A 26,594-nucleotide genomic window follows, 5' to 3' on the forward strand; every position below is an offset into this window, starting at 1 on the left:
ATGCTTTCAGGCGTACAGATCTGAACTTTCCTTTGACACGGAACGGGAAGAAAAAAAAAAAAACAACAACGAGACTCCTACTCGAAGGAGGCGAAAAAATGCTGCGTCCAAAATGGGTGCTGGAACGAAGTCGGCATCTGGACTCAAAGTGGGAAACCCAGGCGTGTCCCCCCGAAGTGTCTGATCGCCAAGGACAGGCTCCCAGAGCACAGACAAGCCCCGGGGACAGCCAGACGTGTGGGCAGGGCGCAGACCCGGCCATCGACCCTCAAGGGCCACCTTTTTCCCTCTGGAGGAGCCGAGCGCATTTGGTGGGGGTGATTCTCCCGCGTCCGCGCCGCAGGGGTGATAGCCGTAACCCGCCTGGATCCCTGCGGTGGCCCCTTCCGGGACAAGGCTTGGCCTGCGGAGTGGGGACAGTGCCAGGCGGGTGGGCAGGTTCAAGGACGTGTCGTGAAACGGCGGCTGCCTCCTTCAGGCGGCTCAGGTGCTAGGAACCAGGGCCAGACGGCCTTCCTTCCCGTCCAGAACCAGGGACGGCTGGCAGGGGGTCGTCGGGGGAATCCCTGTTCCGAGTGTGCTAAGCCTCCCGATGAACAAAATACATACAAATAAAGCTAAACAAAAGCTGTTGAGTTTTGCTGACCCAAAAAGCAGGAGGAGGGGGTGGGCTGAGACTCACAGAGCGTAGTCCGCGGCTTTATAGGCCAGTAGGACTGTCCCGCGGGCAAAGCAGAAGAGCCCCAGTCACGTCGTGCTGCGGTCACTTCCAACACGGGCTCTCCCGGCGGACGTCCCGCAGCCCGATCATTCCGACGAGGCCGCAGCCGGCTCTGGGGGTGGATGCGCTGTGCACACACGCGGCCCGCAGCCCGAAGGTCTTATCTAGAACATCTGGCCCCGTGGAGGCCGTCTTCGCGTCTCCGAAACCTAACTGCTCGCTCGGAGACGTAAACAGAAAAGCTGCCTGGAGGAGGACCGCCCTGAGACATCTTTCCCCACAATGTTCCTTTTGGCGTCCGATTAGAAAAAAAAACTTGCAATCAATCCTCAAAGTTGGATTTTTTTGATTTTCTGCAGAATTGGGCTCGGCGTGTTTAATAACCAGGTTCCTCACTGCTTGGCCTCTCAGTTTATAATAAAAATAAACATCTCCCGTCCTGATGTAGCAGGCCAGGCCAGCAGCAGAGAGGAGCAGCGCGGGTGCACTTGAACTCCACGCACGCGAACCCCGGCGCCCGCGCAGAGCCAGGTCCCGGGCGGGACCCCAGGGATGGAGTGTGTCCCCCGCTGATCGGTGAGCACTTCACTTAATTGTGTGGTGCTGCTCCAATCATAGGCCAATGCCTTTCTCTTTAAGACCAAGACGGGACAAAGCCTCAAATTACTAATTACGCGAATACAGTGTCTTTTGCTAATTGGATTGGTTAACGTCAGTTAATAAGGCACTTTAAGGACAGGGATGTGGTATGAAAGAGGCAATTCATACGTTTCATAATAGGCTAATAACTGTCAGTGATGAGTAATCAGCCGCGGTCGCATGTGCCCACCGACCGACCCACCGTCGGACTGTCTCTCCAGGTCTTGGGACGCCTGCGACAAACTCCGTCCCGGGAGCGCACGGGGCCGTGAGGCCTGCAGCCCCGCGAGGGCTCGGCGGTGCACGGGGACCACAGCCCCGGTGGCTGCCTGCACCGCCTGCCCGCCAAAGACAGAGCGAAGCCCCGTTATGGCCATTATTTATGAAGGAGCCTCTGGTTAAGCGGTCAGGAAGGGGAACAGGAGTCCCGCGTCCTTGTCCTGAGGCCAGAGGCTTGGCTGTTTTACTCAGTGACCCTGGGCAAGCTCCTTGACCTTTGCCGGCCCCAGTCAACTCAGCTGGAAAATTGGGTAGAAAGATTGTGGTGTCTTTCAGGCGTGAGCTGCTGAGCAGAGGTGCTCGGGGAGGCAGGACTGTGACAGCGCGGAGCTCAGGGACGGACCGTGACGGGGTCTGCCGCTCACTCTTATCGGCCGACGCCGAAAGCAGAACGGGACCCGTGGGCCCAAAAGTGGGCCCTGGAAACTGGATCGGGGCCCAGCTCTGGGAGCGGCTTGGTGAGGGCAACGGCCAAATCCCCTCGCTGGCCGTGGAAAGCCTCCCGCGGGCGGCTGTGTCCCAAGTCTCTGGCTCCCGGGAGGACTCAGCGCGGATGCTGGTCTGGGGCCTCCTGCACTCCTCCTCCGGTTCTGTTTTGAGATGTGGCCTCTTGGCTACATCTGAGTGTTACAGTTTTATTCAAATAAACCTTTATCCATTAGGGAAAAACAAGACAAAAAAAGAATCCCCCGCCAGGAGGCCGCCCCCGTGCTGGTGACGCTGGTCCGATCTGAGGACGTCCCTCCTCGAAGGAGAGCCCGGGGGAGGCCCTGTCCATGGCCACGTGCACCGCCCCTGGGGACAGAAGCAGAGAGTTTCCAAGGAAGGGAGGGAAACCCATGAAGGTCCACGAATACGTTTGCCTTCGGAAACAAAACGTCTCAAGTGTGCAGTGGGGGACGGGCCCCCCAAATCTTCTGCTTTAACCTGCAACCCCCGAGCAGCCCCCACAGACAGGGTTCTACGGCGGATGCTTGAACCACAGGGGGGCTTGGCGGGCCCACTTATACGCGGGTTTTTTCCTCATTCAAGGCAGTGCGTTACGGTATTTCCTCTTCCCTGTGATTCTCTTAGTATCGTTTTCTTTCCTCTAGCGGGCCTTAACGTAAGATCGTACGACGTGATACACGTAACACGCAAGCTCCGTGTAAACCGACTGTTTCGGTGACCGGTAGGGCTTCTGTCAACAGCAGGCTGTTAGTTAAGTTTGGGGAGGGGTCGAAAGTTATACTCAGCTTTTCGGGGGGCCGGCGCTCCCAAACCGCGTGTTTCTGAAGGGTCAACTGTGTCCGTTACGCACACGAATGTGCCGTCATGAAGCCCGCGAGGCCAAGCACAACACCCCACACCGGAGGTCAGAGAGGGGACCTTTTGTACCTCCCTGGACGGCCGTGCATTTCTGCGGGCAAAAGGGACGCTGTGGCACACGCCCGGGAAGAGGGGTCGTGGCCCAGCCGAGACGAGAGTCCAGGCAAAGGGTCAGCCGGAACAGGGATCTCGTCTTGCTCCGCCTTCCCAGGGGCTCGTTCCAGAAGCTGGCCTGGGGAGGGAATGGCGGGGCGAGCTGAGGCCGGCCGGGAGTCCAGGTGAGCGGTGTCCTTAGCGAAGCGTGGCGTCTTCGCCCAGGAGCCCGCCCACCCGGAACGCCGTCCCGCGCCCCCACCACGGCCCAGGGAGCTGCATGCGCTCTGTGCTGCACTGTCCCCCCTGAGCTAATGGGGGTCATCTTCCCGAGTGCACCCCGCACACAGACGGTGACCTCGTCACATTAAACTGACAGGCGCACACACAGCCGGCGAGCATCCAGGGGCCATCCACGCCCATCGGGGCTGCCAGACTGCGGCAATTGCGTCCAGGCCGGCAGGCGCTCTTGCCGTGGTCTCCGGGCTCATCCGAGCATCTTCCCATCCAGATGCCTCCAGAGTCTGTGAACTCAGTGGCTTGTTCCAGCTGCAGGGAAACCAGGACCACGGAGAGGAAGGAGGGAGGTGTGCACACTTTTCCTGGACGCAGGCCCCAGGACAGCGGTGGGGTTCAGAGCCGGTTCTCAGAACCGGGCAGGGTTCTCCTCTTCCTCAGACGGTGACACGGCCCCAGGACCTGCACACGTGCTGGCCACCTTTGCAGAGCAGGGCGAGGCGACGTGGGAGAAGACTGCACGGTGCGCAGGGGTGCGGGGGAAAAGCAGGGGCTTTGGCTTCTGTCTTTGGCCGGTACTCACCCTGCAGGTGCCTGTGAGGTAGGTGTTGCCGTGGCTGAGGCGGCACAGGCAGCGGTTGGGGCCGCAGGGTAACCCCCCCAGCCCACATCATCATGAAGTGAAATCGCCAGAGGACAGTTTGGGGGCCCGAGCTCCATAGCTGAGGATCCCCCCGCAGACAGCTGCCTCCATCGACACCTGCCGTGTGGTTCCTAATGTTCCAGCCGCTCTCTGGAAGGCGGTTTCGAGGCTGCCAATTACAATAGCCTTCCAGGTCCCCAGATGTTACGAGGACACCCCCCCCCCCCACCCCGAGGCATCTGGGGATGAGGATGCGCCCCTGCCCCCGGAAGGGACCGTACCGCATCTCGGGGGAGGCCGAACACCCAGCGGAGCCCAGGGGCTGGAGGCAGAAACTCCAAGTGGAGGCTTGGGCCTCGCTTCGCGCCAACTTTGAGAGCCTCTCCTTGTCGGAAAACAGGCAGGGACACAAAGAAAGAAAGGGAAACAAACAGAGCAGATTCAGACTGCGTCCGATTTCACACCGACTTTCCCTGGTGGGAGGCTACAGCTGAGAATGCGCTTCCCGCGGCCCCCAGGCCGCGCGGCCGCAGCTGTCGGCAGGATCAGGTGTTCTTGGGAGCTCTGCCTGCCGGGCTCGCTGGCCACCCCTCTCCCACCTGCCTGGAGGGTCCCCTCGTGGTGGCCGCAGACCTGGGGCATCGGAGCTGAAAAACCTGCAACGTTTCTTCCGCGTGGAGTCCTGCCTCGCTGCTGGGCGTCCTCCACCCTGGGACAGGGGGGCGGCCTCTGCCCGTGCGAGCCTCTCGTTCCCACAGAATGTTCAGGAAGCCTTGGGCCTGCATCTGCGGCTCGCAGCTGGATGGGAGAGCTCCCATCTCCGTCCTCTGGGAAGCCGCGTCTGCCGCAGGCCCCGGGGTCGGCGCGCTTCTCCTGTAAAAGGCCAGATGGGGCTCCGAGCCCGGGTTCTCTGTGCCGCTCCTGGGGCATTGCCCCGCTCCGCGAAGGTTCCGGAAGGGAGAGGGTGAGGCTGACGCTCCATGTTAGCCAGAAGCCCTCGAGGGCCCCAGGGTGGGAAGCAGTCCTTCAGGATTCCCCGTGGGCACCTCCGACCCCCGACCCTGAGCTGGAAATGCAGGAGGCTGGAGCCTTGCTGGTTCCACCCGCCCCCCCCCCCCCGCACCCCCCCAGCAAGCCTGGCCGCGGGGTTCCCGGCCTCGGGGGACAGTCGCGCGGATGCCGCTGGATTCCGAGCGCTGCCCATTTTTCACAGCGGATCAGCGCCGAGTTCCCCCACACAGCTGCTGCTGTAATTGGGTCCCGTTAGGAAGTGTGCGGTCTCGTCTGGTGGCCCTCTGCCTCCCCCGCCCCCACGCACGGGGGTCTCGAGTCAGCCCGGCAGCTGTGACCAAACACCCGGGCACTCGGGGCTCTGCCGCGAGGCCTCCTCCCCACAGATCGGGAACATTCTTTGTGGGAGACAAAGTCCAGCTCCTTTGCGTCACGCCCCCTCCCTGCCCCCAGCCCCCCACCGGGTCTCCGAATGGAGCCCGTCTTGAGGCCGTGTGACCCAGCGACTCAGCGCGCGGCCCGAATCTCAGCCGCTCGTCAGCTGTGCCATGCCGCTTCGGCCACTCGGTCTCCCTGAGCTCAGCGTTCCCAGGGGTGGGTGGGGGACCCGAGAGGATTCTCGGGGGTGGGAAGGTCAGGTTTGTCTTTCCGGTTTCACCGCCTTGCAAGGGTGCAGAATCCGACGGTGAGAGAGGGTCCACAATATTTGCCGACTGGATAGATGGGATAATTAAACAGCAAGGATGTGAGGCCAGAATTTGATGGGGGGAGAAGCCTTCTGTCCCCCACGTCGTCACCCCAAGGGGAGGGTGACGAGTGGTGGCTGTGAGTTCGTGCTCCGTCCTTCCGCAATCCCCGGGAAGCTCTGTCTGCCCCCATTTTTATGGGAATTGGAATTCAGTTCTGCTTTGAAATGTGGCGTGGTGATCTGGAGTCTCCTACCTTCCGATGATGAGAGCTTACCCCAAACCCCGGAGGGGTGGGAACTCCTAGCCCATGAGGAGCCTGAGTCCTGGGGTGGTCCCCTGGGGAAGGGGCAAGTTCAGCATCGGCCCAGCCCATCCCCCTGGACCTTGCGGCTTGGGGCTTCCCCACTAGCGTGTCTGGGCAGCCATTGCCTGGAGATCTGTGACCCCTTCATACTCACGTGTGATTATTAAGGATAATCTTAAGAAGCACATTATCAGTAGGCAGGGTCAAGGTGAAGTGCGTTGATACGATTCTGTCGATACCCAGGCTGTTTCTGTAACTAAAGAGGGTTGAGGATAGGAGACAAATGTGCAGATAGAACCAATAACTCACTCCGTGATTTATTTTCCCCCTTGGGAGGCACTGAGGTGCCAAGTCCCTGGAGGGCTGCCCCGGAGTCCCCGAGGCGGCTTCTCGGACGGGCTGTCATGGAGCGTCCAGACGCAGCCCCGCCTGTTCCCTGGGGGGACACTGCCTGGCACCCAGCTCAGCACAGACATGCACAGGGCTGTCAGTGAGTGCTTTCCGGAGCAAGGCGAGGCCAGCCCATGGGGGCCTCGGAGGACAAGTGTTCCAGACCTGCTTTGGGAAAGTCCCCTCGGGCTTGCCGTCCACAGAGCTGAGTGTTGATTTAAGGAAATGGAGAAATTAGCCCCAAAGCCACATTGTGCCCTGTATGCACCGACACTCACCACGGACAAACACAATGTTTGCGGGCTGCCCGGCACATGAAAGAACGTTCTAGAATATCTGACCGGGCTATGTTAAGTGTCTGAGTGGCTGCTAAAGAATGGGGACAGGCACCTGTCAGCCCCCCCCACCCCACTTTATTTGTCTTGGCAAAGACCAGAGCCCTCAGCTCTTTGAAGCTCTTGGAAATGCTCGCATTAGGCATTTTCGTTAATTTATCTCCGTGTACCGGGGGCGTGTCAGACTCCCAGATGACCTAGGCCTGTGTGTGATAGTTGTGTGGGTTTTCTCTTTAGGGATCTTATCCCTCATACATACCTGCCTTCTGGGAGGGTGGCCTCCTGTGGGTCAAGCCTTGGTGGCTCTCCTCCTGCAGTGACCAAATGAGGGTCTCCTGGGACGGCGGCCTTTCAGTGCTCCGCCCCAGACAGTCCCGGGCAATGGGACGCTGGTCCCCCTGCGTCGGGGGCTGATGGACACAGAGAGGCTGCCCCCTGGTATCGGGGCCTGGGAGGACCGCCTCCACCGGCATGGCTCAGATCCACCGGGGCCCCCTCCTGTCCTCCACGTGGACATCAAAGGGGCTGTGCTCTGTGCCCCTCGGACCTTGCTGTCTGATGGCCAGGCACCTGCCCAGACGCCCAGCCTAGCAAGGTGAGACCCCCGCTCCTACATGGCACAGCTTCTAGGATAGCTGTATAGGCACCCAGCCCCCAAGATCACAGAGAATTGCCCTGGACATGGGGTCTGGGCCCCCCGCAGTGGGGATGACCTGGCTGCCCCCTCCCACCATCGGGCTGGCACTGGGGAGAGTGCCCGGGACAGCGTTTTGGTGAGCCCTCCACGAAGGGTTCCCACATTCACTCACCTGCTCACCTCTATTGGGTCTGGGTTCTACAGCTGTTTCTGCTCCAGGACAACCAGACTGGGGTCTCAGACCCTGCCCTTGACCTTAGCACCCACCTGATCCTGGGGGAGCAGGCAGACAGGGCAGCCAGTCGGGGAGATTTTGAGACCCGCACGTTCCCTTCTGTGTGCGCCCAGAGGGGCTGGGAAACATTCAGAGCGACGGAGGACAGTGAGTGAGGCCACCGGGGGCCCCGTAGAACCACCCACTTTCCGCAGCACAGGGGTGTGCGGTCTCCTCTGTCAGCCCTGCCCCCGAGGTCCCCCTCTGCAGGGTCCGGGACCTCCCAAATCCACACGGCTCCTTCCAGCTCGTGGCTTTTCTCCTCTTGAACCCGAGCGCTCGGAAGGAAGCCCGGGCGCCAGCTCCAGGAACCAGCAGCCCTGTGGAACTTTCTCCCCGTTTCCGGGGCGTGCGTGTCCAGTTCCTGGGCTTGGCAGTTGCTCGGCTCCTGGACGTGCCAGAGCTTCCCTTTCTGACGGCGGAAGTTATGACTTGTCATGAGTCATTGATTGGAAGTGCCACGCGTCCCCGGCTCTCGTGATTTACGTGCTCTTCCTCTGGGGACATCAATCTTCCGGAAGCAGGAGGAGGAAGCTGTCCGCCAGGGGCCAGGTGCAGTGCTGGGCACACGTCTCCTCAGGACAAGGGCCTGCGGAGGCCGCCCCGGGCCTGAACCTCAGCTCACAGCCCGGCAGAGATGGGGCTCAGAACCTGATATTCCTGTGGGGTCGGCGGCCTCGTCCGGCCTGGTCAGCGTGGTCAGCACCCTGGCCAGGGCACCCTCACTGGCCTGTGCCACCAGCAAGTCCTCTCCGTGCCCAGAGCCCAGCCTGGCATAAAGCCGCAGCCAGGAAAGAAGGACGGGGCCTGTGGTATGGGAGCCCAGAGTCCTGTCCCGCTCCAAGCCGAGCCGCTTCTGCAGGGAGGGGGGCGGGGGGTGGTGGCCCAAGATCTGAGCTGCCCCGGGGTACTGCGAGTGTCACTTCTGGGAGGAGCCTCGTGCTTGGCCTCATGGGCAATTCAGACCCTTGGTCGGAAAGGCCCAAGTGCTCCAGAGGTTGGGATGTACTGAGCTGGGGGTCCCCTGTACCCTCTCATCTCTGAGCTTTTGTGGGAGGGTCGGTCCGGAGAGAGAGGGAGCCCCTGCAGACGCCGCAGCCCCCAGGGGAGGTGGTCAGCCCGAGGCCTGCCCCCAGCTCTGCCCGTGTCCCCGTGGCATTAGATGCAGGGGACAAAGCAAATCCTAGCTGGGGCAGGCCAGCGGCTGGCGGGAGTGAGGGGCAGGAGCCGTCACCCAGGGGCCTCTGTGGTTCTGGGCCACAGACCTGCTGTCTGCTCAGGGAGCATGTGCACTGAGGTCAGCCAGGGAGCTGAGCTGTTAACAAGGCGGCTTTGGGGGCGGGAGGGAGTGGGGGCTGGGCTGGTGGCATCGCCTTTCTTTCTCTGGGTCCTTTGTCGGGAAGACGGGTGGTTGAGGGGCTGCGTCTCTGTCTGGGAGACCTGGGAGCGGAGGCCGGGCCGGTCCACAGCCGTGCTGCCTTCTGTCTTCCTTCGCCCCGTCCCGCCCTCCGACTGGGCCCTGTCCCACGGGCCCCCGTCACCTGGGTCTTGGCAGCCGGGGCTCGCATCCCCTGTGCGGATGCGGGACGATGCGGGACGATGGCTCTGCCTCTGAGCTTCCCCCTCCCTTTCACGGAGGGACCACAGCCCTTCCTAAGACAGCTGCTCCATGTCTTAATGTGTCACGTGAGACGGGTGTGCCGCCCGGCCCCGCCAGCCCTGGGTCCTCCTCTGTCCCCCTGTTGTCGTCCAGGCAGCCCCCGGTGGGTCCACAGCTACTGGTGGGAACCAGGGGGCCCAGAAGCCTGAGCGCTGGCTGCCGGGAGCCCAGCGTGGCAGGCCCACCTGCGGTGAACGGGGAAGACGCCCTGAGAGCGACTCAGAGCAGGCGTGCGGACTGCGGTCATGCAGGGACAGGGGGGCTGCAGTCACGGAGGGACGGGGGGGACTGCGGTCACGCAGGGACGGGGGGATTGCGGTTATGGAGGGACAGAGGGGACTGCGGTCACGCAGGGACAGGGGACGCTGCGGTCACGGAGGGATGGGGGGGTTGTGGTCATGGAGGGACGAGGGGAACTGTGGTCACGCAGGGATGGGGGGCTGTGGTCACGGAGGGACAGGGGGGTTGCGGTCATGGCGGGACGGGGGGGTCGTGGTCACGGAGGGACGGGGGTTTGTGGTCATGCAGGGACGGGGGGTGCGGTCATGGAGGGACGGGGTACTGCAGTCACGCAGGGACGGGAGGTTGCGGTCACGCAGGGACGTAGGGGTCAATATGAGGCTTTGCCCTGCAGCCCCTCCTTCCTCCCCTGCTCCCTGCCCTGCTCCCAACTGTCCAGATTCGCACTCGAGGACACATACCGCGAGCCCCCGGGGCCTTTCCAAGCCTGCCCCCCCTGCCACTTTCTGGGGGTGCTCAGTTCCCGTGCCTTCCCTTCCTCTGCCTCCTCCACCCCCCCCCCACTTCCAGCCCGGGGTTTCCTGGCTCCCAGAAGGGCCATGTGCACTCACTCCTGGTTCTCAGCAGGAGACTGGGGGGGGGGGTGGCAGGGGGGAGCTTCCATTTCCTAACACCTGTGCTGTTGTTGAGGGAGGGGTCCGTTTTGTTCATTGCCCCCAAGTGGCTAATCCCGGACTCCATTTTAATGCCTCTGAGGCGCCTTCCACGGGGCAGTGTAGACAAAAGGTGCTCCTTTTGAAATGAGGCTCTGAGTCCTGCCCTCAGGGGACCTCGGAGGCGCGGACTGGACCAGAAGCTGGCGAGGGGAAGATTCAATTCGTTCTGCAGGAAGGAAGGTGCGGGCCCCAGACGGGCAGGCCAGGGGGTCCCGGCAGAGGGCACGTGCCCAGGACGGGATGGTGCCAGCGAACAGCGTGTTCTGGGCACGTCTGAGAACAGGCGAGCCGTGCCCAGAGATTCCGGGTCTGTGCAAGGTCGCGCTGGCCAGGAACCGTGGTCCGCCCATCGTCAGCTCCTGGGGCCAGAGCGAAGCCGCGGGCCGTGCCACCCTCCCCAGGGGTCAAGCGCGAACGCCCCATGCCCAGACCCGAGGTTCGGACGGGCACCCCTGGGAAAAGCAGGCTGGGGCTCAGTGACGATGAGGGCTCCGCTCCTGGGGCCCTGAAGGCCGAGTTGCCGGGTTGTCTTGGCCAACAAAGGGGTCTGGAAGGTGGGACTGTGCCGTCGTCCACACGGGGCGGTTTCCTCCTGCCGGACGGCGGTGTGGGCTCCCAGGCAGGCGTGGAGTGCAGACCCCAGGCTTGCAGGGTCCCAGGCGGGAGGCGGGAGCCGCCCTCGGGGAGGAGGTGTGGGCTGGGAATGTAAACAGCGGTGTGGGACCCATGTGCCTCTGGGGTGGGCCCTCTGAAGGAGCCCGCGTCCCTTCTCGTGCCGTACTTGACTGTGTAAATATTTTTCTTAGGAGTAAAGAGAGAGCCTGCATTCATGGGTAGATCTCACTTGAAAGAACTGAGAAGTATCTGTTTAGGCATAAAAGCTGAAAACAGGGTCCAAGGCGCCTTTCAAAAAAAAAAAAAAAATCATTTCTGTAGCTCAATCACAGCCAAGCCGATTTTTTTAATGCAAAAAATAAATAAATATTACCCTGCTCCCGGTTGAGAGCCCAAGCGTCTGTGTCAACACCGGCCGAGCTCTGTGCCGGGAGCCAGGGCAGCCACCGGCGACTAACCCGCCCTTCCCGGTCCCCCGGCGGGGCGGCCGGCGGGGCCACCACCCGGCTCTGCTGCAGGCCACCGGCCGTGGACCCACCGTGGGGAGCCCCCTCCCGGGAGGGCCCCGCTCGCAAGGGAGGCCGTGTGGCCTCTTTCCCCCGCGACCCTGTTCCTCCAGAGCAGAAGTTGGAACCGGAGGCCGGGATTTGGACACAGGCCCCCTCCTTAGCGGCTCTGCGACACGTGCCCTTTGCTCCGACTCCTGGGGCCCCTGCTTCCCCTTCTGTTTTGCCAGGTCCCGACAGCTTCTGCCGGACGGGGCTGTGGACACAAGTGAGGGACTGGGGCTCCGGAAGGGGCGTCTAGCGGTCCCCGTCACCACGTCCCCCCTGCGGTGGCCTCTGGGACCATGATGTCAATGCAGCGTGCACGCCAGGGAGGGTGGTGCTCCCGGCAGGACTTTGATATGGACAGAAACCTACAGGCAAGAACTGTCCTTTAAAAACTCCGTCTTCCCAGAAAGGGGGGCGCACACGTGAGGCCGTGGGCACCCCAGGCTGAGGAAACAGGGTGAGGTTCTGTCAGTTCTGACCATTGGCTCATCCGGCCCGTTTCCAGGGCGCTGTTCAGCTGGGCAGAAACCCTCCTAAGAGGGCAGGCCACACAGAGTCCACGGTGGCTGACCTCCAAGGGGTCACCGGCATCTGTCTCGAACTGTCCGCCCGGTCTGTGTCTCCAGCAGGACCTGAGCCCCTGGTCTCCTAGAGGTCGTCAGAAGGAGGCTGTGTGTGGGGACCGCGTGGGGAGGGCTCCCCGTCCACCACCCGGGCCCGTGCCCGACCTCTCGGGACAACCCTGTGCCGGGCCCCGCACAGACCGAGCCGGCCCCCCACCCCCCACAGCTCCTTCAAGGGGGGGGCGCCGAGGATCCAGCTTCTGGCCGCTTCTGGGCCTGGCCTAACGTCCCTGGGTGAAGAATGGCAGCAGGCGACAAGAGGGAAACGGGTCGGAGAGAGTCTGGCCGGGAGGTCGAGGGTGGGAGGTCAGTGAGTGAGAGCCGAGGGGGCTCTCTTGGGCCCCGGGCCGGGCTGGGGGCTGCGTCCGCTTCCGTCTGGTTTTGGGGGTCCACAGGGCCATGGCTCCGTTTGGGTTCCCTCCTGTGGGTCTGTTTTCAGATGCTTTAGTAAGTATTTTGAAGGGAAGGACGCCTTCTGGGATCCGTTTGTGACACCGGCCCCAAAGCTCAGCCCCCCTCGGGGGACGCGCCAGGGCTCCAGAGCTGTGAACGAACGAGATGTCTGTGTGTGTGTGTGTGTCTACTCCGGGCCGACTTTCTGCAGAACAGAGGGTATTTATTTTAAGAGTCAAAAAAGATGTTTTGACCAACCCCACTTAGCTCAATCCTGGCACCGATACCCGCAAAAGAAGTGAAATGCCGGAGGTCAAACCTCCCTTTTTTGGCTAAAATGCTTAATCAAAACACACCTAATACTTCTGCCGGGGCGTGGAGGGGGGGTCGAGAGCAGCCGGCCAGCCAGCAACGCGCGTGCTGAGGCTCAGCTAGCAAAATAAAGAGGTTTTTCAGCAAAGCGGCAGCCGTGGTGGGGAAGGCCGGGGCCGAGAGGCTCCAGAAGGGGTGCGTCCGGTGGGTTTTCACCCGAGGTCAGTGGTGGGTGAATGGCGGATGGCCATGTGCCTGCCTGCCGAGGCGGGCTGTTACACAGGGCAGGCAGAGAGGGAAGCTGCTGGAACAGGCGTCCCCTTCTCCGAGGGGACACTCCTTTCTTCAAAGTGCCGGCCTCCCCTGTCTGCAGCGTGTGACTGGGGTGGCGGGCCTCCTCCTGGTCACCTGTGGTCCTACGGCTGGGCTTCCGGGCCGCCGCCCTGCAGCCCAAAGGGGGCCGAGGACCAGGCTCAGAGGAGGGGTGAAGAAACCCTGGTCCCGCCTGTCCACCCCCCCACCCCGCGGAGGTGCTCCGTCCTGTCTGGTCTCCCTGCTTCCATGTGTCAGGCATAGCAACTCTGTGGACAGTGCGGCGTGAGTGCCGTCTCCACGTCCCCATCTGACCACAGACTCCTGGGTAGGTGGCGATCCTCTCCGAGCCGGTGTGCCCAGACCTCGAGGGACTCTTCCCAGAATGGAGAAAAGAGCCTCGAGGCTGTCCAAAGGGCAGATTTCCTGGGATGCTTCGTCCCACGGGGCCAGTCTGAGCCTCGGACAAAAGGCAGTGGTTCTGACCCCCCTCAGCCCAAAGCCCGTGGGACACGGTGGGTCTTGACACGGGCCGGCTGTGTAAGGGACAGCGCAGGTGTGGGGAGCAAGGCCGCACTCAGGACGGGCCCCGTCTTCTGGGCTCCATGCAGGGCTGGCCGGGCTCTCCCTGAAGGCGTCTCCTGCTGCCGTGTGACCGGCAGTCTCTGGTTGAGTCAGGAGGGTCCACGCAGGTGCCTCGGATGCCGGCTGGGGAGCCCGTAGGACCGAGACTGCCGGAAGGGCCACCTCGGGGTCCCACGCTGCGGGAACATGGCCTGTGCCACCTTTAGGGACAGAGGGTGCCGTGCCCCTTCTGCGGCCCGGAGCGGCGCGACCCCAGCTGCCTCTCTGTCCAGGTGGGGCCTCCCGCCCAGGACACTCCCCGCTGGGGAGCAGGGAGAAAGGGAGGTCGGGGCCACCAGAACTCAAAAGGAAACATGGCCGGGATGGCACACAGGCCAACAGAGGGGCCGGCGGGCAGAGGGAGGGTGGCTCCCATCCTGGGGCCCAGGACGGGGCGTGCCGGAGACCAGAGGGCTCCCGTGTGGGGCTGTGGGCTGACAGGCCCCCCCCCCGGGGTGAGCACGTGACTTCCTCGCTCTCTCCGAAGCTCTCCATGACGTGCCCATTGGGAGGAAGAGAGCTGGGCACCGGGTGTGAGATTCCAGCAACGAGCCGTCTTCCCCACCAGGAAGAGGAAGGTGCCTCCCTGCTGATCTCCAACCAGAGGGCAGCCAACTGCACCCCCAGCCCCCACCCAGTGCCTCTGGGCCCAGCCTGGGTGCGCGGGGGGGGGGGGGGGGCGGTGAGCAGCGAGCCATGCTGGCCCAGCGTGGGGGCCTGTTGTCCCTGGTGTGCGTGCAGGCGGCACTGCCCCAGAAAGACAACATCGGCACCTCGAGAATCCCCAGGAAGGCCCGGCCTTTAACTCAAAACACGCCCCACAGACAGTTTTCTGCTGGCGGAGGCTCGGCTGCAGTGGGAACTGCTGGGAGGCACCCCAGCTCCCTCCCACACACAAGGGGGACCCCCCCCCAGGGCCGCCACCACAGGATGGGGGCGTCCCCTTTACCAGACCCGGCCCGTGGCCTGGGCTGGAGCCACCCAAGAGGGAGCTCAGGACTTTGCCTTCGGGGCGGCCTCGGGTGCCGTGGGCAGGTCCCAGCCCTCCCAAGCCGTGTCCCCTGCTGGAGGCGGCTTCTCCGGATGCCTGACGTCCACGCTGGCGTTGTGGTTAGAGAAGCGAGTCCCCAGGCTCTTGCAGGGACGCAGTCGAGGCGGAGAAGGCCAGCCCGTGAACGGGTCCCAGGAAAGAGTCACGTGACAGCCTCATCACGGGGAGCCCGCTCTCCCGGGCTTTGCGGAACAGCCGCATGGTGTCCGCGACTCAGTCCCGAAGGGCCATGACTCAGGGCTCAGGACTTCCCAGGAACGGAAACCGTCCCACGGGCGCTCCCCTCCCGCGGCTGCTTCCCATGGCTGTGTCCGCCGCCCGGGGGCGCTGCACGGCTCAGAAAGATAAGACATAGTTTTTTCCTCCTGGATCCAGCTGCCCCCCCGACCCCCCATAAGGGGCAGGTCCCCCTGGTCTGAGGGACCTCATGACCCAAGCACGGAGCCCGCGGCTCTGTGTGGTGCTGACACAGGTCTCCGTCCTGCTGGGTGGACGTGTCCAGGGTGCAGGCCTGGGCAGCCCCCAGCGGGACGGTGGGCCCCGTCTCTGGCCTCTGGGCGTCGGCGAGCGCAGCCCCTTCCGGAAGCCACAGCTTTGCTGACAGTCAGGCCGTCTGCCGCGTCCTCTCGCTCCCAGTTGACCTCCTGGCTCCAGATTCGGCGTGCGAAGCCGGATCATGAGGGAGTAGAAACACGGGCCCCCCGCTGGGCAGGCTCGGCCCCCGGCACCTGAGGCTGACCCGGCCCCGGCCCTCGCGGGTGGGCCCCCGGCGACCCGGCTCCCCGAGGATGCCCCGGAAGGCCTCCGGGGGCTCTGCGCTGCCCACCTGCTCCGCTCAGTCTCTCCCCACTTAGAACCACCTTCCAAACCGCAATTTCAGAATCTATTAAAAGAAACATAAAATCCCCAACTGGTTAGAATTCTCAACATTGAAAAATACGACTTATTGTTATTACAGCTGAGCCGGGCAAACGGGCCAGCGTTTTGGATGGCAGCACCCCGGCCCCTCACCGGCCTGCGTGGGCACTGGCCGGGGCTCTGGGCTGGTGCTTTGGAAGGGGTGTGATTTTAAGGGGAGGGCAAATGAAACCCTTGGATCTGACACCATTTCTCGTGTCGTTCTTCCACTATTAGCTTCGGTCTCGGTTTCTATTCTTACGGAAACGACGTTGCGACGTATGGACGCGTCTACGCCCGGGGTTTGTGATCCAGAAGGGAAAAATCCCATTTATACGGCTAATTTGTCAGTTTGCTTAGCTTAGAAAGCACTCGGGGACCCGTCGCTGAAATGCTGTCCCTCTGGAGCGCAGCTTGGTGGTTTTTAAGAGGAGACGCCGGGCAGGCAAAACGCTACAGCTCTCCAAAGCCGAGCCAAGAAAAGCTCCGAGTCAAAATTGTCGGGCGGAAGAGAGACCCAGAGCGGCTGGCGCTCGCTGTCCTCGCCACCCGAGGCTGTGTCCCTGGGCAGGGGGAGGGGCGGGGGTCCTGGTGTCGCCCACAGCCCACCACCGGGGGAGCTGGCCGTGAACGGCCACCCTAGGGTGCTTCTGTGACCGGGCCGCCGCCGCTGTCTGCCTGAGCCTGATTTCCTGTGAGAAGCTTCCTCCAAAAACCGCGCGCGCTTCCCAGGGGTCTGCAGTAAAGAGCAATGCTGCCCCCTCTGATTTGCCAGGAGAGGAGAAGCGGAGCGATGGCATCGAATCACAGCCCCGCCGGCCCCACGGTCACCGCCAGGTCGCGCCAGGCTCCAGCCGTCCACCCTCTGCGCTCGCTTCCTCCGTGGCGGCTCCCCTTGGAGCGTGGCTACCGGGTCCCCTGGTGAAACCGGCTGCCCAGCCAGGCTTGGCCTCACAGGAGAGACTGCAAGCCCCACGCAGGCGGGTGCGTGCGTCCTCCCGCTCGCCGTGCGTGGCCCAAGGGGGGCACGTCCAGACGGGCCCCTCTCTGCTGGCGGAGCTCGGGACACAGGAGAGAGTCCGTTGTGCCTTTCGAAACGTCTTCCTGCCCCCACCGACCTGTGTTTAATAGCGTGTGGCTTGCTTTAAGGACCGGGGTGGGCCGCACGGAGTGGCTCCCTCCTGGCAAGGACCCGGCTGCCTTCCCAGGGACGTGGCGTCCAGGAGGGGCCCTCGTGGTTCTCAACAAACCAGCAGATGCCGTGGGACGAAAGGCCCTGACTTCTCAACAGGGCACGTTGTTCCGTCTCACGGAGAAGCCACTGGGTCGCCCGCCCCCTGGTCATTTCAGGGGACGGATGATCTGCCCCACGGCTTACAGCCGCCGCAGCCCGAGATGGGCATTCGGTTCCTCAGAAACTAACCCCCCCCCCTCACCGTTGTTTTGCAGCAAATGCTGACGGATGCGGAGGTGTCGTCCCAGGAGGTCTGCATCCAAAAGGTAGGAGACCTGGTTCCGTGCCTTCTCCCTCGCCGTGGCCCGCGTGCGATCCTGAGCTCATTTGCGCGTAGCCAGGTCCGCGGTGGGAGCAATGCCTTGTCCGGGCGGAGCGCGTGCACAGGGCGGTGACGCCGACGACATTAGGGCGGACGCTTGTTTTCATCTTGTGAGCGGGTGGGGGGCACTGAACCATCCTGACTCCCGAGACCCGGGAGAGCCCGCGCCCATGGGAACACTCAGGCCACGCGGACGCGGGAAATTAAATAAACGCGGGTCGTGTTTGTTTAACCGTCTTCACTGGATGCTCATGTGAAAAGAATACGGAGAGGGGAAAATCCCCACAATTGGCTGAAAATCCAACAAAGCCTTTGCTGTGCTCAGCCTCCAGAGAGGGCTCTGTCAGGCTGGGCGCTAAATGAGCAGCCCGTTAGGTGAGAGAGAGTGTCAGCGTGGGCGCGGCCGCCTGCTCTACCGGGGGCGATGGCGACAGCCGGGCAGCAAACATTAGTTCTACAAGATCCAGAGGATAAACGAGGCCCAGAAAAAACCCAATACCCGGGGGGGGCGTCCTGTGCACCGCGGACTGGCCAGTCACAGAGGGGATCAGACCCAGAAATCATCCCCCAAACCCAGAAACCGTTCGCCAGAGGGGGCCCGGCTCTCCCGCCCAGCTCGGGTCACCCGCGCACACGCACAAACACAGCACACACAGCCACACCTGCACTCACACACGGGAGCTGACCGTCTCTTCTGGATTCTCCAGTAGAATGGCAATAGCCCTCTCCCGACACGCTTGCCTCCGAGCACTGCCCAGCGAGGCGGGGAGTCCCCCCCTGAGCAAGACGCAAGACAGCGTCCGGACGCTCGGGCTCCCGTCCTGTGCCGTGGCTCCCGCCGCCTGCTTACGGGGCACAGTCGGCCCTTCCCAGGGGGAGGAGGCTGAGGTGTGAGCTGGGCATCCGTGTCCTCGAGCAGGGACAAGCACCGGCCAACATGGCAGGAGATCCCTGTGCCTGGCTGGAGGGTCTGGGCCGTGCCCTCCGCAAGGGACGGGGGACCTGCCCCTTCTCGCCAGGCTCGGCCCCAGAGGTGCCGATTTGGGGAGAAAACCCTGCCAAAGAAGGCATTGTCTGACCCTGCAGTGACCTCCTAAAGGAACTCCTTCTTCTCCGTAAACCACAACGTCCAGTCCCAGCCTCACTGCCCAGGGCGGCCTGAGGCCTTTCTTCCTTAAAACGCAGCATGGATCCCCACAGATTCCTTTCCCTCTTCCAGCCTCTGGGAACAAACTCCTGTTTCCCTGAAGGATGTAAGGGGGTGGAGACTTTACACAGGTTTCCCGTATTTCAACGAATTGAGGTCTTTTCTCTTCCCGTAAAAAGGTAGCTGCAGTCAACTCCGGCCTCTTAACCTGTAGGAGAACACGAAATCTCCACTTTGCTCTCCGTGAACGGGCAGCTGACCCTCTGCCGCCAGGCGGGAGGTTAGGGGTGATACGCTCCCGGTAGGACAGGCAGACGGTTGTCGGGTATGGGGGCAAGGCTCAAGGCTCAAGGCCAGAAGGTCAAGTCGAGGGGCGTCTGGATGGCTCAGTTAAGCGTCCGACTTCCACTCAGGGCGTGGTCTCGCGGTCTGTGAGTTCGAGCCCCGCGTCGGGCTCCGTGCCGACAGCTCGGAGCCTGGAGCCCGCTTCGGATGCTGTGTCCCCCTCTCTCTCTGCCCCTCCCCCGCTCATGCTCCGTCTCTCTCTCTCTCAAAAATAAATAATAAAAACATTAAAAGAAGAAGGAGGTTAAGTCTAAATGTGAGGATGGGGAGGAGGCCAGTGTTGGATGCTTTGAGCCGTGACCGAAAGAGAGAGTGGGGACTCCAGTCGGCACATCATCTGCGGTGCTCCTGATTTGCATTTTTCTTTTGTAAACAGTCAGCCCACCGGGTGCTGGCTGACACGGTCGGGGGTCTTCCTTGAGAGCCGCCCAGGGGATGGGTGGGACCCACCCACGGTGCTCGGCGCGGGCATCCCATCAAACACAGGCCCTCGTGAGGCCCGTCGGATGGACCCAGGTTTCCTCAGACACAATCTGAACACACCCGACGGTCGGGGGGGCCCGGGCCCCGGAGCGGAGCGAGCCTCGGCGGCTGTTTTGAAACAGGCCCCCTGACGCCCAGCCGGGCACCTCTGCCTTCGGCTGCCCTGCAGGCCCCTGTTCGGGGGGCTCTGCCCACCTCCTCATGCAACGCCTCCCCCTCCCCCCCCCCACACACACACTGAGAAGCTGGTACACAGCGCTCGGCCATCCACTGAACTCTGGGATGTTTCCGGCCTCGCACTGAACTTAGACATTATCAGCTCTGGGGGCATTCAAGTGTGACGGGATGGGTGCCCAGGGTCACACTGGTGGGATGATCAAAACCTAACCTTGGTGCTTAGATCTGGACCCATCCGGTTACGGTTCCATGCCCAGACAATCTGGGAGGGAGTGAAGGGTGGGGGGAGATGGGGGCTAAGGTACACGCCAAATGGGATCATGCACCGAAGCTGAAAAATGGGTAAATGCGACATTCCTTTGACCCTCTTTGCAAAAAGAAGGTCCCACTGTACAAACGGATGCGTGTCACTCACACACACACACACACACACACACACATGACCGACTATAACCACACCTGCCTCGTGGGCTGTGTTAAGCGTGCATTTAGTGAACTCCTTGGTGATACGAGGTGGACCCCCATTTATCAGTTTTGGGGTTTGGGATTTTTGTGTCTGGCTGAGCAGGGCTTGTGCTCCCCCACAGGCCTGGGAGCTTTAAAAATACCCCGGGGAATCGCTGGGGGGGACTTGGGTTGGTTGCCGACATCTCTGAGCTTTGGTTATCCAGTCCTTAGGATGAGGATACTTCCTGTTCTGTTTGCGCATCAGTCAAGTGTAACAAAAGGTGATTCATGCAATCAATGGCCTGACAACAGACGCAGAAAATGTGATATTTGGTGGGAAGTCGTGGCTATAAATTCTAAGCATTAGAGACCCAGGTTGCTGGACAGATGATGCGTGGAATCCCTCTGCTGCGGGGGGGGGGGGGGGGGGGGGGGGGCCCCCAGGCCCGGGGGGGCTGGAGGCGCCCGCACTCCCGAGGGGAGGTGGGGTTCGAACCAGGGCTGTGGCACGGCCTGAGGCACAGGGCGGGGCTCCCGTTGGCGTGACCGCGCCCACAGCCTGTGAGCCACGCCCCTGACCTCCCTGCACCCCCATCCCGGGGCCACCAGCACTTCTGACACTCTGTCCCCCACAGCCGCGCAGGCCTCTCTGTCCCCTGCGCCTGCCCGGGCAGGCGCGCGCCCTGGGCCGCAGCGTGACTGCAGGCCAGCGGTCCGGCCGCGTCGCCTCCTCCAGCCTCGGTGCCGGGCCTCTGGGACTGCTCCCTCCGGCGGACTCTATTTAGTCTCTGTTTACTTAGAGGGAAAGCCCGGGGCTCCAGCAGAGCAAACATCTGCGGGAGATAATCTAGTGAGTTGTCCATCCATCACTCGGGTCGCCCGGCTCCCTGGAGAGCCCTCCGGAGCCTGTAATAAAAAGGCCCAGCGAAGAGGCTTTGGGGACGAATAAAGAGCCGCGTTCAGGGCCTACTGAAAATGGATGCAAGACGTTATTAAGACTCAATGGCCGTCTTATCAAAATCCAATAGGATAGACATTTGGCAAAAGGCTTAAATTTATTCTTTGACTTTCTGGAGGGCTTGAATTTATCCGTTAACAAGAGTGCAGTCCACCCGGGGAGATGATATCAGCTAAAAGAATTTTGATTTAATCTCTCTGGTGATATGAAAAGGGGACACCAAGCCCCAGCAGCCTTCCCTTTGTCCCACTTTATCTTGTTTTCTTTGACCATCTTGAAAAGGAAGGACGTGTTAATACGGTACAACTGGGGGGGAAGGCAAACAAAAGGAAGTGACCTTTTTTTTCCTTTTTTTATTTTTATTTCTTCTTCTCCTCCCCTTCTCCGTCTGCCCCCCCCCCCCGCCCCCCCGCCCCAGCACTCAGGAATGTGCAGCAGTAGGGGTAGGACCCCTGAGGAGCCCAGGGGGTGCGGATCACAGCCACCCAGCCAGCGCTCTGCGCCCTTCTGGGGGGGGGGGGGGAACGGGGGGGGGGGGGCGATGCCGCAGAGACTCGAAACTAAAGGAAGTTAATGAAGTCCCACGGCTGGAAGACGGGGCGCGATGGCTCCATAAATCTCTCCCTGTCATTACGTGCAAAATGCCACAGGTCATAAAAGCCATCTGATAGGCCAGCCTGGCACTGTCCACACAGGGTGATTGATTGATAATTATTATTATTTGTGAAATGATTATTCGGATGTTAGGGCCGTGGTCTGCACCACTGGGCTGTTGTGCGCGGACGTGTTCCATAGCCTGGCCCTGGCGAAATGCCTCCGGTGTCCGGGATCCCCCCTGGGGGCACCTGGGGGCTAGGGAAGGCCGGCCAGGGAGTCAGGAAAGACAACTCTTCAAGCGTCAGGAAGGCGGGAGCGGACGGGACGGACGACCGGACGACCGCCCGAGTACCTGTTGTGCAACAATCGCTTGAGGGGCCCACACGGCCCGAGGTCCAAGCGCGGTGCGACCAAGCTGGGACCGGCGGTTTGCGAGCCCGGTTCCTGGCCTTGCCCACGCCCCCAGACGGGTACCTGTGTTCAGTGTCTCATTCTGCGGTCTCTCTGGCCTCGTTCTGGGGGAAGCAGAGGTGTCTCCCGGGTGGCAGGGAGGGCGGTGGAGACGGAAGGGACGTGTCTGGAACACGAAGGAGGTCGGAAAATGCACAAGCCCCAGCTTACGGCGCCGACGTGCACAGGCTGGGTTCAGCTGGTCTTAGCGGGACGGGAAGGTTCGCTGCGGTCCTTCCGCTTTGCCGGTGCTGGCGAGGGTAGTTTCAGCCATCCTTTCCTTTTTCCACTTCACCTCCCAGCCCGCGACCCCCGGGAGCCACCGACGCCCCGTGTACCTGCAAACACGCTTTATGACCCCCCCAAAATCTCACCAGAGACCCAAGCCCTCAGAACCCTGCAGTCACAATTAATAATTTGCATGGGGGATCGGTTATGTCTTTATGAAATCAAAGTGTGTTTAGCTGCCACGGAGACAGCCCCGAGTTGATTTTGATAATCTCGGGCTGAATAGACTTGCTTGGACGCAGTAAGCCCCGGACAAAAGGCTGGGCAGTGGCTGAAAGCCCTTTGACTACTCGTCTCTCTTTCCTTTGTTCGGGGGCCGCTGACAAAAGAGCCAGGAGTCCATTAATTCAGCGAATGAACATATAGTAAAGTCAGTGCCTCTTGAGAACAATAATGTTGAGGTCAGCTTCGGTTGCCATGGAAACTAAGTACTCCTAAGAAGTTCGCACCCCTGATTTTGCTGAATCAAAGGCTGCAAAGCGGAGAGGTGTGAGGGGGCCGAGACCGGAGTGCAGAGCACGGCCTCCGCCAGTCCCCTTCCCCAGACGGTCCCAGGGACCCTCGGCCGCCTCGGCCCAGCCTCTAGTCTGGCTTCCGGCCCCTACGCCTCAGGAGGCCTCTGATTTCACAACTGTGACGCTTATCTGAAGAGGCCGCCTAGGTGTGACTTCGGCGGCCCCGGCGCCCTGGGCTGAGAGTCAGGCCCAAGGGAGGGGCCGCAGCCCAGAGGCTCAGCCCCACCGCTGGCGGACTCTGACCTCTGGCCACCTTGAAGCTCCTGAACTTGTCCCTGGGGGGGGCCGTGGCCGGGGGGGGGGGCCACTTCCAGCCCTGATAAGGGTGATTAATGGGTGGACAGTGGCAGCATAGGAGAGCGAGGGGCAGCCTCAGGGCTGGGGGACAACGTTATAAACGTAAGCTTCTTGCATTTTGCGCCCCTAAATTGGGTCGATTCCCTTTTCTCTGCCCCTGCCCCACCCTAGGGATCCCTGAAACCAGCTTAAAGCCGCACATCAGTTTGTCACCTGCCAGGGGACCTGCTGTGCCTGAGGAAGGGCGCCCTCGGGCTGTGGGCAGGCTGTGGGGGGCATGTTGCTCTCAGAGCCACACCTGGGGGGGGAGGCGGGGGGCGGGGTGGGGGGAGAGTGCTTAGTTCCTCCCCTTTCTTGCAACTGAGAAAGCAACTGGAACGCCTCCTTCGAAACAGGTTCTGAAAGCTTTCTTTCTGGGCTACAGCTTGGGGTACTTCCCGGAGGAGGCAGACGGGAGGCCCCTCGGTGCCCAACAGCAGCCGCTGGCGGGACCTGTGGGAGCAGGTGATGGGGGTCCCCCCCCCCCGCCCCGCTGTGGTCAGGCCCTTCCCACCCCCACCCCCAGCCGCCCTGCACACAAGCTGCCCAAACTTAAATCTCAAAGGCAGATAAAACATCACCAGTTTCCAAGGGCAGACTCAGCACTTGGAAATACGCCTTAACCCGGAAGGTAAACAAAAGAAATTCTCCTTTGCTCCGGAGACCCGGGCAGGCTGGGCCGGTCCGGCACTGCCGCTCCCGCCCCGCCCCCCCTGCCCTCTGAATCTGGTTGGCCCTGGATGGCGTGGCCCTCAGCCTTGAGCTTGGCTTCGTGCGTTTCCGGCTCCTTCTCGGCGGGCCGGGAGATAATGGGCGTCAGCACCTGACTCGGTCCCGGCAGTCGGCTGGGTGGCAAGACAGCACTTGGGCACGGCTCTGGGCAGCGGGGCCTCCTGGGGGGACGTCGGGGGTGTGGGGACGGCCACGGGCAGCGGGGCCCCCCTGGAAACCGCACCGAGCCTCGGGGTGTCCAGGGTGGCGCTCGCGGGAGGGCGCCGGGAAAGACTGTGGCACAACGCCTCTCACGCCGGGTAATGAAGCAGATTTATTATCTACATTACTGGCTTTATAGGAGCCAGATGGTGGTGTGAATAAACTCGGTAATCTTCAGGTGGGTGCAATAGCGAGTTAATTAAATTGTGCCTCACTATTAGGAGAGAAAATACATCAGCTCGGAGGCCTAGTTAGCAAGTCTTCTGCCTTAAACGCGCAGACACGCGCACCCCAGCGACACGGGGCGTCACCGGCTGGGGGGCCTCTCCCCCACACAGATGCTCTCACGAGGAGGCCTGGCTCACCTCCGCTCGGAGAGCCCGTCACTCTCCACCCTCCTGCGTGCGAGGCCGACTTCCCGTGTTCACACACGGGCTGTCAAGGGGGGCCTGCCCTCTCCAGGGTGAAAGACATCAGTGCGAGTGGCTGTGGACGCGGGGGACCCTCCCTCCACGCGGTCACTTGTGCCGTGCCCGCTTGTCTCTCGGGGCACGTGTCGAGCACCCCCAGGCCTCCAGGGAGGGCTGGCTCCCGAGGTCCCCTCGGTGGCGCTCCCCGCGCAGGCCCGCGTGAGGGCTTGGGGAGGCCCCTCTGCTTGGAGACGGGACGAGAGGGCCTGCGTTCAGGGGTCTCCGAGGCCTGCCTGGCCAGCGGAGACTCTCGGCAGGGAAGGCTGGGCCCTGCCCACCCCGCCTGCGAGGCCACCTGCCGTCCAAGCAAGAGGACACCCGCGCCGGCTTGCGGAGGGGACGGGTCCGCCAGCATCCCCGCTGGCCTTCCGCTCGCCGTCGCCCCAGAGCTGTGGCCCTGGCTTCCTGCGTCACCCCCTGACGCCACAGGCCCGGGGGTGCGGGTGGTGGCCCCTGTGGGCCCGACACCGGCCGACACCAAGCCTCTGGCCTCGGCCCCGGCACCCACGGCAGCTTCGAGGCTCGTGCTGCTGTTGGGCTGGCCACACGCACTGCCTTGTGAGAGGTCCAGGCACCAGGAGGAGGGCCCGAGGGGGGAAGGGAGAGGCAGGTGCAGGGGGTTGTAGAGAAGAGGAATCCGGCCCTGCTTGCCCCGGCGAGGATGTCCTCTGTTTTGTCACTTACGGAGCATCACGTCCATAAGCTCATTGGTCCCCAGTCATCCCAGATGGGTGTTACTGTCCTGACTTTCCTGAGGAGGAAACTAAGGCACAGGGGGTTTAAGTCACTTGCCCAAGGCCGCGTGATTCAGCGGGGAGGCCAGGAGTCTCCAGATGCCAGCCGACGAGACCCTGAAGCCAGCGTTCTCAGGAACCGTGTGCTGGCACGTGTCTCCAGCGCCTCCCACCGGACGGAGCTCGCCTACGCGCTTCGGCGTTCGGGTGGCACCAAACCGTGGCCCCCGTTGCGCTCAGAGGAAGGGAAGCCAGAGTGAGGCTGCGCGGAGTGGAAGCGGGTGTCTCAGTCAGCTATTGCCACGTGATGCTGCGTAACGAATGGTCCCCCAAACTCGGCTTAAGACAACGCTCATTTGTCCTCACCTACACGTGTGCGGGTCGGCTGCTCCAGGCTGGGCTCGGCTGTGTGGTTTGCTCTGAATGTCTGTCACCCTCCTCGGAACAGTGGGCTCCGTGGGACGTGTTGTCCCCACGGTGATGGCAGAAGAAGAGGGGACACGCACTGTCATCATGGGGCCTAGGCTCAGCAGGAGCGCGCCGCACCCACATCCGCAGGGCGGGAGAGCGAGCTGTGCCCGTCAGGGCAGGGGTGTGGTCCTGCGGCACAGGGGGTGGAGGCGGGGACCCCGGCGCGTTCGACTGTGGCAGGCTTCTTACAGGAGGCGGCACGGAGCTGGCACGTGACCAGTTCCCAGGTGACAAGCTAAAGCGGGGCTAGAGAACGGAGTCCGCAGCGAGGCAAGTAAATTGTGAGCACGCAGGGAAAGACAAGGATGCCTGGCGGCTTCTGGGGCCTCTTCTGTGCGTCCGGCCCTTAGGAACGATCGCTTGTTCCTCGGAGGGGCTCTGGTCTGCGGTCTAGAGTTGCCAGAAAATCGCGATGCCAATCAGTCATGGGGGTGTCCCGGGTCCCTGTGCGGGAGGGAAGGTAGCCTCTTCCTTTTGTTGACATTGACCTACTGGGCACGGACCCCCAGGATTGGCGGGGAGGCGGGGGGCGGGGGCGCTACAAAGAGGCACTCGGATGACCTCGCAGTAAAACAAGGGCTTTGCTGTCAGGCCACAGGAAGAGCCGTAAGTACTCAGGGCCAAGTGACAGAAGCCAATCTGAGAGGGCTACGCCGTGATGTTCTGGAAAAGACAGAACCATGGAGACAGCAGAAAGCTCGGTGCTTGCCAGGGTTTGGGAGGGAGATGGGGGTGAACAGGCGGGGCACAGATTTTTAGGGCAGCGAAGCTATTCTGTGTGACCCGTGGTGGCTGCGTGAGCCTGATATTCATCCAAACCCAGAGAAAGTCCAATCCAGGAGGGACCCCCCCCCCAATATTAATGACGGGCGTTCCTTGTGACAAAAGACCACACTAACGCAAGCTATTAAAAACAGGGGAAGGGGCGCCTGGGTGGCGCAGTCGGTTAAGCGTCCGACTTCAGCCAGGTCACGATCTCGCGGTCCGTGAGTTCGAGCCCCCACATCGGGCTCTGGGCTGATGGCTCAGAGCCTGGAGCCTGCTTCCGATTCTGTGTCTCCCTCTCTCTCTGCCCCTCCCCCGTTCATGCTCTGTCTCTCTCTGTCCCAAAAAATAAATAAACGTTGAAA

General features: G+C 62.2%; 1 protein-coding gene across 5 annotated transcripts in view; it reads left to right on the forward strand.

The window, feature by feature from the left end:
- PRDM16 (PR/SET domain 16) overlaps positions 1–26,594 on the forward strand; it is a 255,306-nt gene that overhangs the window by 72,391 nt on the left and 156,321 nt on the right. For all 5 annotated transcript variants that reach the window (XM_040459139.1, XM_040459149.1, XM_040459158.1 and 2 more), the window contains exon 3: positions 17,007–17,057. In XM_040459139.1, the coding sequence (XP_040315073.1) occupies positions 17,007–17,057 (51 nt within the window). The remainder of the gene's footprint in view (positions 1–17,006; positions 17,058–26,594) is intronic.

This window comes from Herpailurus yagouaroundi, unplaced genomic scaffold, assembly GCF_014898765.1.
Source record: "Herpailurus yagouaroundi ecotype Mexico unplaced genomic scaffold, PumYag 77, whole genome shotgun sequence".
Taxonomy (NCBI): Eukaryota; Metazoa; Chordata; class Mammalia; order Carnivora; family Felidae; genus Herpailurus; species Herpailurus yagouaroundi.